The sequence below is a fragment of the Ananas comosus genome, linkage group 11 (assembly GCF_001540865.1).
Source record: "Ananas comosus cultivar F153 linkage group 11, ASM154086v1, whole genome shotgun sequence".
NCBI lineage: Eukaryota > Viridiplantae > Streptophyta > Magnoliopsida > Poales > Bromeliaceae > Ananas > Ananas comosus.
In genome coordinates, this window is record NC_033631.1 from 13,021,812 (window position 1) to 13,035,710 (window position 13,899).

General features: G+C 31.7%; 1 protein-coding gene across 1 annotated transcript; it reads left to right on the top strand.

Moving 5' to 3' along the window:
• LOC109717205 (pseudo histidine-containing phosphotransfer protein 6) lies at positions 8,217 to 10,075 on the top strand. Its single transcript, XM_020242876.1, has 5 exons — positions 8,217 to 8,539; positions 8,820 to 8,950; positions 9,036 to 9,179; positions 9,751 to 9,823; positions 10,019 to 10,075. The coding sequence occupies exons 1-5, from the start codon at positions 8,471 to 8,473 to the stop codon at positions 10,073 to 10,075; spliced, it is 474 nt and encodes a 157-aa protein (XP_020098465.1). The 5' UTR covers positions 8,217 to 8,470.

The window sequence follows — 13,899 nt, forward strand, 5'->3', positions numbered from 1 at the left end:
CGCAGTCACTAAACTGACGTGTTGGTTCCAGCGGTCCTGTAGCTAGTGACATCCCGACCTGTCTAACAGTGGGAAGACCTTTCCTCCATTGAAAAATGATATGTGTACATCTAATTTTTGGATTTATATTTTACAAATTTTCATTCAAATGGTTTAGATAAGTTGTTTTAGATTTCTAGAAATAAAAAAATAACTTTTGAATAGCTAGAATGTAAAATATGCACCCATTTTTGAGTGTAGATCGCACGAGTAGCATTAATCTTCTCAATATTTCCTCACACTTGCATTGTAGGATACATATGATGAAAATATTATCTTTCATAGATTATTGATGAGTAAATGTGCATGAGATAAGAGGCTTTAATTATTTATATTTAGCGCTAATTTAAAATATTTGCTATCACCTTTTTTATCATTAGCTCGATGTCTAGAATTTAGTGGAGTAGATAGAATTGTAATAATCTAAGAGTAAAAAATTAATAGTAAATATTATTTATATAGTGTCAATAATATACTAACTCAACTTTTTCTATCTCTCTTTATATATATATATATATGGATCTTTTGCTGTGACTTGGCAATGTTCGGACTGTATATCTCCAAAAAGAGAACAAGCTTACAGAAATTAAATTTCCTTAAAAAAAAAAAAAAGCATTACAGAAATTAAAGATCCCGCAACCTGCCCACGAACAATACCCCAGTGGATGGGTAAATATAGTAATCACAAAGGCTTCAGAATCAGAGAGCACGTACATATGTAGAGCGTACATCAATTAGGTCCACAATAAGACCAGCAACAATTCCCTTGCTAGGACGCAAAGGACAGACGGGCCACACAAACTTGAAATAATATGTAAATACACAGCCCCGATTGCATTATAAATAGGTATGAGTTGGAATTTTATTGCTCACACCATACCAAATGCACAATTTAATCTATAGTATATACAGCTACTTAATTTAAGGACCACAGGACGTTTATTCGGGCGGAGAAGCAGCATTAGTCGACCCGCGTACGTACGTACACCGGACAGACTGGTGCCTCAAACCCCCACCGCGCGAGGAATTCTATACTGTCACACTTGCACCACGTCATCAATAACAAGCCAATCACATTCCTTCTTTTCAAACAAAAGTATAATAAAAATATTTTTTTACAATCATGATGGGACATTTATTCATAAAAGAATTAATTTGATTGGTTTGTTACGCCACGTCACTAATATACCCGTTGCATTCTAGAATTTTTCCACCGCACGAGCCAGTGCACCTCTGACACGTCGGCTCGATCGAATACATATTCTTTAGGTAAATCAAATGATAGTATATATAGGCCAGGAGCCGTACGTGTGAGAGCATTTATTGTAACCCTTATTTACAAATCAAGGTCATGAGAGATCAGAAAAAAAGAAAAAAAATATATATATACCTGTTATATATATTGCTGGCATAACGTCTCCCACCAATGAGATTATTTTTTTAACTTTTTTCGTCTTATTATAATTAATAAAAAATTATTTTTATTATATTTTTTAAAAAAAATATAATTAATTTGTTATTAATGATGTGATATAAATTTAATATCTTAGTCTTTTGGGAAATCAAAGAAAGCGTACAGTACATATTCTTCTTTTCCCTAGCACTGTCACCATTCCCCACCCCGACATAGACATGACTACGATAAAGGGCGGCAGGTGATGATGGTGCGACCATCCATCTCACAAAATTAATTAATGGTAGATGGAGGAATGGCACATGTAGCTCTAGTCCCACATAATTTTAGCCCCGCGCCAATTTTTATTTTTATTTTTGTTTTTTAAAAAATTCTGCATATACGTACGATTCGAAAATTGCAGTTGTGATCTTAATTTAATTTACTCTCCTCTCTTCTCTCCGGTGGCGCAACGCCCCACAGGCCAGCTAGCTAGCTGGCTAGCTCGCTCGCTCTTTCTTTCTTAAGCTCTTTAATTACTTATCCTCCAAGAATCCACATATATTTAGGCACTTCAAATTTAATTTGCACAGCAGTAGAGATGGCAGATGGTGACCCTTAAAAGTTAATTTCAAACAACCTTATTACAATATCAACAAATTAAGAGAGTAACCGACCGTCCTTAAAGCAAATGGTAAAGCGCTTGATGGTTGGTAGCCGAAACCCAAATTCGAATCCTAATTGATTTACATTTTTTGCTAATTTTATTTCTAAATGAAATAAACGAAGCGGTAGCATGCTATCTACCTCTCAAAAAAAAAAAAAAAAAAAACTTAAATGGTAAATTAACTGATGTGTCAGCCACCACCGCTATATCCTAGCTAGCGCGGACGGGGCAGTTAACTCCTGCAGCTGTGTAGCTGTGTGATTAATAGCAGTAGATTGTAAGGATACACCTAGCTATCAACCGAGATGCAGAGTCTCGCTATATTAATTTGCATGGAAAAGTAAATACTCCCAGTTTCCTGTGCAAAAGGAAAATTGATAGTGGTGCTATTTGTTAGCCTTATGGATATTTCAGTGACTACAGCACTATCTTAATTATAGTAATGAATATCGAACATTAAAAATTTAGCATTGTGACAAAAGCAATAACTGACATCACAAAAGTGAGAGCTAGAATAAGACCTATGGAGTAGAACTGGAAGCATGAATTAACCATACGTTCTCAAACTTGCTCTCTTTATTATAGTATAAACTAGTTAAGGGCTGCGCGATGCGGCGAAAAAGTATTATTACAGTAAATTAATATCATTAAAATTACTATATATATATATATATATATATATAGTTCAGCTACTATACTTTTATGAGTAGCCTCTTTTATATTCATAAGTTTTTGAATTAATTTTAATATTAACTTCGGATTTAAATTCAAAATTTATAATTTTTATTTTTGGATAGTAAAGTGAAAAATAAAGTTTAATATCGTTAACTCTAAAACCTCTTTTAATAGTGTTATTTTATTACGATGAAATCAAGAGATTCGAAAATTTAATTGTAAAAAAAAAGATTGAGAACCAAAATAAAAAATAGTAAAAAGATTGGGATCAATATGCGATTAATTCGTAAAAAAAATTAGACTTAAATTGACAAACAAAAAAAAGCTAAATAGGTGATAGTATGAGAATATCGTTAATTCTAAAATCTCTTTTCACAATGTCATTTTATTGTGATGAAATCAAGAGAATCGAAATTTTAATTACGAATTAATCGCATATTGATACCAAAATAAAAAATAGTGAAAAGGTTGGGACCAATATGCGATTAATTCGTAAAAAAAATTACATGTGGGCCCCACAAGCCCTCCAAAATAAGGGAATAAATTGATACACTTTAAACCATAGGGTACTAAAGTGAGAAAGTGCGAAACCACATGGATTTAACAGTTGAGACATAATCACTATAAAATAAAGAAGAAACGAGAACTTGATTGCCCAAAAAAAAATATTAGGGACTAAAGTAAAAATGGTGTAAAGATTGGGACAAATGGTACAATTGACCCTCAATTTAAAAAAAAAAATGTGGGATCCACAAAATCTCCCGAATAAAGAGAGCTCTTCTTTTGATTCCAAATCATATATTTATAAATTTTAAATATACATTGAAATATCAAAATCAAAATAAAAAATTTAAGTTTGAAACCAAAAATTAAATTCAATTTAAAATTTAAATTTAAATTTAAATTTAAATTCAAAATTTAAATATAAATACAAAATTTTAATTTCTATATGCGACCCACAACCCATCAAAATAAGAAGAGACTCGGTTTAAAATTTAAATTCAAATTTTAAATTCAAATTTTAAATTTTATTTTTTGTATGTAACCCACAACACTACAAAATAAGGAGAGTTAGAAAAGGAAAAAAGAAAAAGCAAAAGAGAGAGAGAGAGGAGTGGGTCCCACAGGAAAAAAAAAAAAACAAGCAGTCCACGATAACCAAGCTTTCTCGTGGACCGTGCCCGTTCGCCTGCACGCGCCTGCTCGGGCATTGTGGGCCCCACCGAAGCCCCCGATCACGGAGCTGCCGTACCATTTATGTTTCCTCAATTCATAACTATATATTAATCTATTAATCTATTAATTATTAATTTACTATTATATACTAAAGTAGAACCCTTAATGAACCTTATGTGAGAAGCTGACACATGGCGCTTTATATGCGTGGCGCTCTATATGCTTGCCACGTGTCAAGTTTAAGTATAGATTTTCTACTTTAGAAAAAATAAAATTAGACTTTTTAAGTAAATAATATCTTTTACTATATAAAAAATCTACGTGTCAAGTTCAAATATAGATTTTTTACTTTAGGGAATATTTCAAAGTCACCTATAATTATGTTATGCGGATATTACTACTTTAGGAAAATAAAATTAGAATTTTTTAAGAAAATAATATTCATGAATATTATGTTGAGAAAGAATTGGTGAAAATTTTTAGACATAAAAATATTAGTAAAAAAGGATAGAGACAATTTTGGAAAGAGGAAAAAATTCAAAGCTCACGTTTTTATAAAAAATTAATATCTTTTACTATATTATTAAAAATTACCTATACTGAAGGAAATTTTATTTCAAAGTCACCTATAATTATATTGAGATATTTGAGAAATTTACGGATATTACGTTGCGAAATAATTGGCGGGTGCGAATATTACGCATGAAAAGAAAAATATTTATCTTTATTTGGGAATAAATTATTACTTAGTTAATTATTTAAAATTATTGGTTGAAAATTTCTGGATATAAAAATATTAGTAAAAAAGGATAGAGGCATTTTTGGAAAGAGGAAAAAATTTAAAACTCATGTCACTCCTGTAATTTTCTTAACTCTTAAATGTTAATGTTTTAAAATAGAACATATTATTTTCCTCCTGTCACTTCTGTAATTTTTATTTCGTAATTTTTTTTTCTCCTACTGTCACTCCTGTAACTTTCAATCTTCATACAACAAAGTTTTTTTTCTTTATATTATCTTGAACACCAACATCTATATATTTTTGAATCTTAAAAGTGATAGTAGGGAAATAATATACATGTGCTTACTCTAATTTGTGTCAAATATGAAAGTTTAGTTAACCTCATTATATGCTTAAATATTAATGTCATTTGTAATTTTTCATATCAATTTTAGTTATCATTTTGTTTTGCACACCAATATGTAAATGTAAATTATTTTGCACACTAATTCATAGATAATAGAGCAAGGTTGAATTTTGCATTTTACTTGAGTATTTATTTTGGTCCAAAATTTTTTTCTCTAGCTTGTGTACTTTAATATGTACTATAATTAAGATTGATAATATATTTTTTTATTTGTTAAAAAAATATAATATTAATTAGAATATTTTTTTTTATCATTACGTAATAATTTTTATTATTTTATATTATTATATTAGCCGTGCATCGCACGGGTGAAAAGCTAGTTATTATTAATTAATCTATATGATTCTCCAATATTTTTGCCACGTGGCAATTTTTTCTTCATTCTCATTAAAATCTAATTTAAACTAACTAATATATTTTCATTTAAGTTAGCAAGAAGCTCTTCTAATCCACTCTCATTAAACATTATAATTCTAACGTACAACATCCATTACCATGAAGCACTTCACCCTCAGTAAAATCTAATTTAAACCATCTAATATATTTCCATTTAAACCTTTAAATTAAGAGTAAAAGATTTGCACACCAAGAAGCTCTTCTAATCCACTCTTATTAACTATTATAATTCTAACGTGTAACACTCACTATCATAAAGCACTTCGCCCTCATTAAAATCCAATTTAAACCATATAATATATTTTCATTTGAGCCTTTAAATTAAGAATGAAAGATTTGCACACCAAAAAACTCTTATAATTCACTTTCATTAACCATTAATTAATTAATTATTATTAATTAACCACTAATTACATAAGTTTCGATAACCATGAAGTATTAAAATCCGAACGATAACTTAACCACTAATTACATACAAACATCAATGGCTTTTTAGATTCTTATTACATGATTAATTAATTAATTAACAATGTTAATCATTAAAATTATATATCTAACTAACCATAAGAATCATTGTAGTTCTAACGTGGAATACCACTATTTACATACGTTTTTGCGGCCCTTTAGATTCTCATTATATGACTAATTGATTAATTGATGAATTAACTACGTTAATCATCAAAGCTATATATCTAATCTAATATAATAATTACGTGCAGTATGAGTCGGATTACACAGCGGCAGAGGAAGAGGTGGACAAGGCTGAGGTGCTAGCGTGGGTAGCGAAGGACGATGATCTTGGTGGCGGGAGCAAAGGCAGCGGCTTCATCGATCGAGGTGATTGTGGGGATGAGGAGAAGGCTTAGAAGCTTTCAGATATACGCCACTTTATACCAGATTGTAGAATTACTAATTGCATAGATCTCCTAGATATTATTCATTAAGGAAAACTTTTTTTCTTCAATTTTTAACTTTATTTCAAAACTATATCAAAATATCTACAAAAAAATCAAACTAATTTTTAAAAAGCATGAAATGATCAATACCTTCGTTTCTAAATAAATCAGCTGCGTTTTAAGATCTATATTTTATCAACCCGTAGGAACGAATTTTAAATAATATTTGAATAAGATAAAATAAATTATTTCAATAGTCAAAAGTGTTATACTTACGAACACTTCTAAGAATTATTCCCATCTACTCAAGCAGCATTAGTTGAAATTTATTTTAAAGTGTTTAGTGAAAATTAAAGTATCACAAGGTGGATAAATTAAGTAAAATAAAAATATCTTGACTATTTGCAATGCTTTTTCTATTCGCTGCAGCGCGCGAGTTTCTGTACCAGTATATATAAATATATTGGTATATAGATAGATGAGCATCTCTTCACACGTACGTAAATCCTAAGCTAGCACATGCAGCCGAAGGAAAATGAAGGGACCTCGTTTTAAGAAGTCTTTGACTAAAAAGTTATTGTCCTAGAGATACTGATTAATACCAAGAATTATAAAAATTTTATTTTAACAACTACCGCGATGTGTTTAAGCAAGTATAGTACTAAAAAAAAAGAAAAATCCGATTTTAGCATTTACACTATTTTTCAGCCAAACGATACATGTATATATACCGCTTACTTGATTTTGTATTCGAAATATTTTCTTTGCACAGGGAAGCAAAAAGTCAATGTTTGATATACAAAATATGTATAGCCCAGTTTAATAATGTGATGGTTAAAGTTACCTACTTCGTACTTTTAAAGCTTCAAAATTTTTAAACATTTTTTATTATTAGAGTTACAAACCAAATAACAAACTCCTGAAACAATATCTCTTTGACCATTTGTAATCTTTGAATTAATATTATTATTTTATAGGGACCATCCAATTCTAAGGATCACTCAATTTTAGAGGGGACCATTATCATCATAATCGTACAATTCTTTAATTTAAGAACTAATTAAAACGTCGAAAGCACAAAATTCTTTATGCTTTCAAAAGTATAGTGACCCTACAATCAACCTCTTTTATTAGTTCTAACATTTGAATTGATATTATTATTCTAGAAAAATCACTCAATTCTAGAAAAAATCGCAATCTTTCCAATCGTACAATCTTTGATTCAAGGATTAAAAAGTCGAGAATATCAAATTTTCTATGCTGGCTATAGTATAGTAGCTCTACACGTATAATAGATAGTATAATAATCATGCTTTGTCTGTATGCAGTAATATACGGTATAAGAAAAGAGCGACAGAATTTGGATGCGTAAATGTGGAGCAGTTGCAGTAAAAGAAAAGGAAGAAGCGAAAGAAAGCATGCACAGAAATAAAGGCAGGCAGCAATGAACGCACGCGAGAGGAGCGGTGGTACGTACGGCCAGCACACTGCTGCAGCTGGTCCGGTAGATACCAAGCACTCACCTCGAACCCATGCCTCGGCATGCCCCCGCCCCCAGCCTAGCCTAGCCTCGCCGCATGATCGGCGCGCAGTTCATCGGGCCATACATTACTGTAATAATTAATGCACATACATATGCATGCACAGAAGAGCCTTGCTCATTTATCAATTAATTAATAGCTCGCATGCAGCTACCTGGTTAAACAGTGGTTGCCAGTGTGTGGTAATTATTCGTGCGCGTTGCGTCGCGTGAGAGCAGTATATATGCACATATACATATATGTATGTATGTATATATATGTATATAAACTAGGTACCAGCTGGCTGTGCTCCTCACTCCCCTCTCGCGCGCGGTGCTCCCTCGCCAACCGCCTTCGTCTTTTAAATCAGGAGGCTTTTCGAAGACCATGCACTAGGACCCGGGCAGGGTCCGATATTACGAACTGCAGCCGATAGAGTAACCCCGGACCGGCCTCCGAATTCCGAAAAGGTCTAGCCAGCTAGCCAGATCGAAAACAAGTTAAAAAGCTAGCTAGCTTCCGATTGATCGGTCGACGTCAAGACGGGTCTACCGGTGTGGATGCTGGGGTTGGACGCGGCTCGCTTGGAAGCCGACATGAACCGTTTGATGGCCCAGCTCTTCCACCAGGTTCGCAGCTAGCAGTAATCTAAGCAAATATATATAATTAATATTGCCCGGCGGTCCTAGTATATATAGTGCGCGCTTCCCCTCTTACTAATTAATATTAAATAATTTGCTCCACTATTTTTCCGTCCGTAATTATTTCTTTCTTTTCCATGTGCCGCTACTGCATGCATTAGTTATTTTTTATTTTATGCATGTCATCATGCATGCACACGAATTAAGTACTTGAGGTTCGAGACGGCGAATGCATTGTTAATTACTTGAATGGTGACGCATGCTGCAGGGAGTGCTGGATGAGCAGTTCATGCAGCTGCAGCAGCTTCAGGACGATTCATCTCCCAACTTCGTGTTGGAGGTCATCTCCATCTACTTCCGTGAGTCGGAGAAGATGCTCACGAACCTCCGACATCAACTGTACGCATGCATTATATATAACTTGCTCCCCTTTGTTAATCTTGATGTCGTAGTTAACAACGTTGTTGGCGACTCTCATTTTCAGTGCGGACAAAGAAGTAACCGACTATACAAAGATTGGAGTCCATCTGAACCATTTGATGGGCAGCAGTTCTAGCATCGGAGCAAATCGCATCACGACTGTCTGCATTGCCCTCCGGGCAGCATCCGAGCAATGCAGCTGGGCTAGGTGAGTGATCAAGCTTGTTAATTAATTATGCATGCTCTTAACCAAACTCATTTCCGCATGCGTACGTATATATGCCTTTAATTGTCTATACATATATCCAAGTTTCCTCTTTCTGTACGCTCTAATGCGCTGCTGGTCGATTGATCTGAGTGGGTTGCCCAGGATGAATTTTCTTCCCATGATTTTATAAAGAGATATATATATATATAGATATTAGATTTAAAATTTAAATCTCGTGGGAAAAGAATTTAATCCGGCGTGTGGTGTTTGCTTAAATCTTACTGCAATATAAAATGAACTGCAAAGCAGGCCGTATATGATTCATCAAATTTTCATTTAACTAGAACCCGGCACAGAAACGAAAAGATAGAGGCTTGGCTATCTTCGTTTTTTTTTTTTTTCTTTTTCTTTTTTTGGAGGTTTGGCTATCATTGTTCACAATCATGTGCTTCTTCTTCTTTTTCTAAATATAGAAAATTAAGCTGACCACGGTTTTATCTTTTCACTGTTGGGACGTTGGGAACCCGCGCAAAAAAAAAAAAAAAAAAAAAAAAAAAAAAAAAAAAAAAAGATGCCTGCGGTGTTTGGAGGTGCTGGAGCACGAGTACTGCTACCTCAAGGCGAGACTGCATGAGCTCTTCCAGGTACGTTACGTACTCACTTGTCGCATCTTCATCAGAACCATATTGGACAGTTCACACTGCTTCCGTATGGCGGGCATGTGGGTTTGTTAATACGGCGGGGCATGCAGTGTCAAATGTCGATGGCTAGACGGTGAGGTGAGGTTGGGTTGGGAATTGGGATGCTTGCTTACCATTTTGATTTGACCCGACATGCAGATGGAGCAGCAAAGAGTAATAGCGGCTGGGGTTAGGTACCGACCGCAGTTGGCTTGAGNATCTTCATCAGAACCATATTGGACAGTTCACACTGCTTCCGTATGGCGGGCATGTGGGTTTGTTAATACGGCGGGGCATGCAGTGTCAAATGTCCTGTTCCGCTGCGGGCTCTGGTGCAGGTGCAGTCTCTTTACATTTAAACGCACCATGCAATAATAGCATTGCTGGACGCAATGAAAGTAATCGTGTTTTTTTTAGCTGCATGCCTGATTGATTTGCAATTCAGATTCTTGGATTTCAGAAGTTGACTCAGGAGGGGATGTCAAATCGAAGAGTACTCACCAACTAGCTATTACATATCACTGATATTCTAGCGTATGTTTTAAGATGGATGTAATGATACTCTTTCTGCAAATAATGATGGCGGCGTTTGCCAGCTGGTTATATTTGTGGGTTGCAGCGTCAGGTGTTTTAATGGAACGAGTTAATGACTAGATGCATAATTAATTTTTGAATAGATGTGTATAATAAACTCTGCTGTTGAGGACACCCTCTCAATTATTCGTCACTGCAGTCCATCATCACCTGACTCTTTATTCATGCCTTCTGACGTCCAGTGCAGCGCGAAAACAGTTATTGCTCTCACCATAATAATTGATTCTTCATTACACGTCTTCAGGTTCTGCATACATGTTTAGTACTTGTTCTACTTGCGCTTCCTCAAACGTCGTAGTAGCTAAACTGAGACTGTCGTAACAGCTAAACTGAGACTGCCGACGTGCGAGCCCGTGTGTTGACGATACCCATGTGCACCGGCAACACTATTTCTACTAGCAATCCTGAGACATCTTCAGTAACCAACTCAATTCTTATTATTTCATCAAATATTAACTTCCCTTTCTTTAACATATTAAAAATTATTAAAAGCGTAATTTGCTCTAATATCAATTATTGGATCCGATAATTATATTAATATTGATTATGTAATTCAAAATTTAAAATAAAATATAATATAATATGGAGAAGATATTGAAGGAAAAGGAAGATAACTAATGTAATACTTTATTAATAAAAAATATTAGATTACACCATAGACGACACCCTCGGCCTTATGCAGTTATGTTTACTGTGGCTTCACCATCTAATTAACACTTGCCTAGCTATATATATATATAACTTATCAAGTCATAACATACGACAAATCTAACTTTTACTATAGACTACTATAAATTCTAATCATAATCAAACAAAATACTTAAACTTGCCTCTAACTATATTTTAATTAAATTTGAATTTTTATTCCAACAAAAATCTAATTTCCCTAATTAGGCCCACCTCCACCTTCTTAGTACCAATTTGACATGATTCTTTCAACAGCTACTCGGGGTGCGTGCGTGTTTATAAATATTCAAGCTAATTAACAGCTACTCAGAAATACAAACCTGGTCTCCAGAAAGTCTAGATGGTTTTGACCACAACATAAAATCTTTGGGAGAGATTCTCGTGAAACCCTACTCGAGCTTCATCAACCGCTACAAGAAGCTTTGCAGAAGATCCGTCGACGAAGCCAAATAAGACCTTGAGGCTTCGTTCGATTCGGCTATAAATAAAAACTACCTATTTCACGGATCAATATAAATTCAAATATAAATAAGAACTAAACTAATTTTTTGTTTGAATGAAAATTGAGTTATTAATAGAAAGAAAAAAAAAATAACGTTTGAATAGATAAGATGAAAGAAGAATAGTGAATTTTTGTAAATAAAAAATAATAATATTATCTCTTATTTTATATTTGAATTTAAATTTTTAAAATTTTATATTTAAAATTTTAAATTTAAATATATAACTTTTAAAATTCAAAATTTTAAAACTTAAAATTAAAATTTTAAATCTCAAGTTCGAAAATTAAAAGTTCTAAATTTTAAATTTAAGATTAAATCTAAATTTAAATATATAAAATACCAAAATTTAAATTTTGAAAATTTAAAATATCAATTTTAAATTTTAAATTATAACATTTTAATTTTAAAATTACAAATTATACATTTTTAAAATTTAAAATTTAAATTTCAGCAGTTTCCCCTTACCCCCAACCAAACACTGAGCAAGTGCACATTCAATATGTGAACTCTTATCCTCCGGTGCCCACGCAATAGCTATATGGTTGATAACGACTAACGAGGAAGAAAAGTAGCGGCTTGTTGCGTGTGTATATGTATAAAGACAGACTAGAATACTTTCGGTTGTAAATAAATTTTAATACTACAAATTTACTTTCCATGATAGGATATGCAAACTGATGATTCATACAATTAATTTGATTTAAATCATTTAAGACATTTAGGAATTGAATTCCATACCTTTTGGTCATGATTTTTTTATGCACGAAATGAACACAAAAATAAATGGTTAAAAATAAATATGCTAAAAATACTAAGGATAAGATTCTTGGATTCAAGATCAATGGTTGATCTCGGTTAAAATAGTTAAAAAAATTTCAAATAGAAGAGAACTTCTGCACCATTAAATTTAAAAAAAAAAAAACACCTTATATCAGAAGTTAAAATTATAAATTTTATAACCTTTAGATACTTCACGTAAATAATGTTTAAAAAGCATAAAATTTAAACCTCATTTGGTATCGTGCTTGCTTTTATTTTTTTAAATAAAATTTTGTACATAAAAAGATGTAAGAATGAATAGAAGATTGCTTGCACTCTTTTCATACAAAATATTTCTTTAACAACAAAGAGTAAAAGGTTTGAAACAACTTTTTTTTAAAATTTTTTTGTTTCCAATCTTTTTTAAGTTGTCATCTATCATTTAGCCGAATGCATTAAGAACCGATTAGAACAACAAAAACAAAATCCTTCCTCCAAGTCAATCAAATTATAAAAAATTATAAAAAGATAACAAAAAAATGTCAACAAAATCAAACAAGACCATAGTTTCCACATGCCTCCAATACTCAACCATATTTAACAATGTAGGATCTACTAGTGTTTGGTTCGGGGTTAAAGGAGGGGTTAAGGGGTTATCCCCCGTTAACCACACCCACCCACCCCTATTTAATTTTTAAATATAAATTTAAAATTAAAAATTTAATATTTTAAAATTTTTAATTTTAATATTTTAATATTTTAAATTAATATTTATATTTTTAAATTTTTAGATTTGAATTTTTGAATTTAATTTTTGAATTTAGATTTTAAATTATTATTTTTAATTACTTAAATTTTAAATTTGATATTTATATTTGTATTGAGATTTGATTTAAAATTTAAAATTTAAGGTTATAACTTTAAATTTTTAAATTTGAGATTAAAAATATCAATTTTAATTTTGAATTTGAATTTTAAATTTTAAATTTAAATTGTTATTTTTAATTATTTAAATTTTAAATGTGACATTTATATTTGTTAGATTTGATTTAAAATTTTAAAATTAAATTTATAACTTTAAATTTTTAATTTGAAATTAAAAATATAGATTTTAATTTTGAATTTTTTATTTGTAAAAGTTATCTATTTAAATTTAAAATTTTAAATAGAAAATAAAAAAATTTAAATTCAAATATAATAATTAGGACAATATCATTATTTTTTATTTATAACTACCCACAATTCTTTTTATTCCATCTTATCTATCCAAACGGTAATTTTTTTTATCCCGAAAATAACTCAATTATCATCCAAACACAGAATTAGTCTATTCCAGGTTTAACCCTGAACTTAACTATATCCCTAAAATAACTAGTTCTTCCTCAACCCCGAACCAAACGAAGTAGGATATCCAAATATTTTAGCAAAACAAATTTTATAATTTCAAAATCATTTTCTAGTTCATCAACTCACACAAAAATCGAATACTTAAAAAAT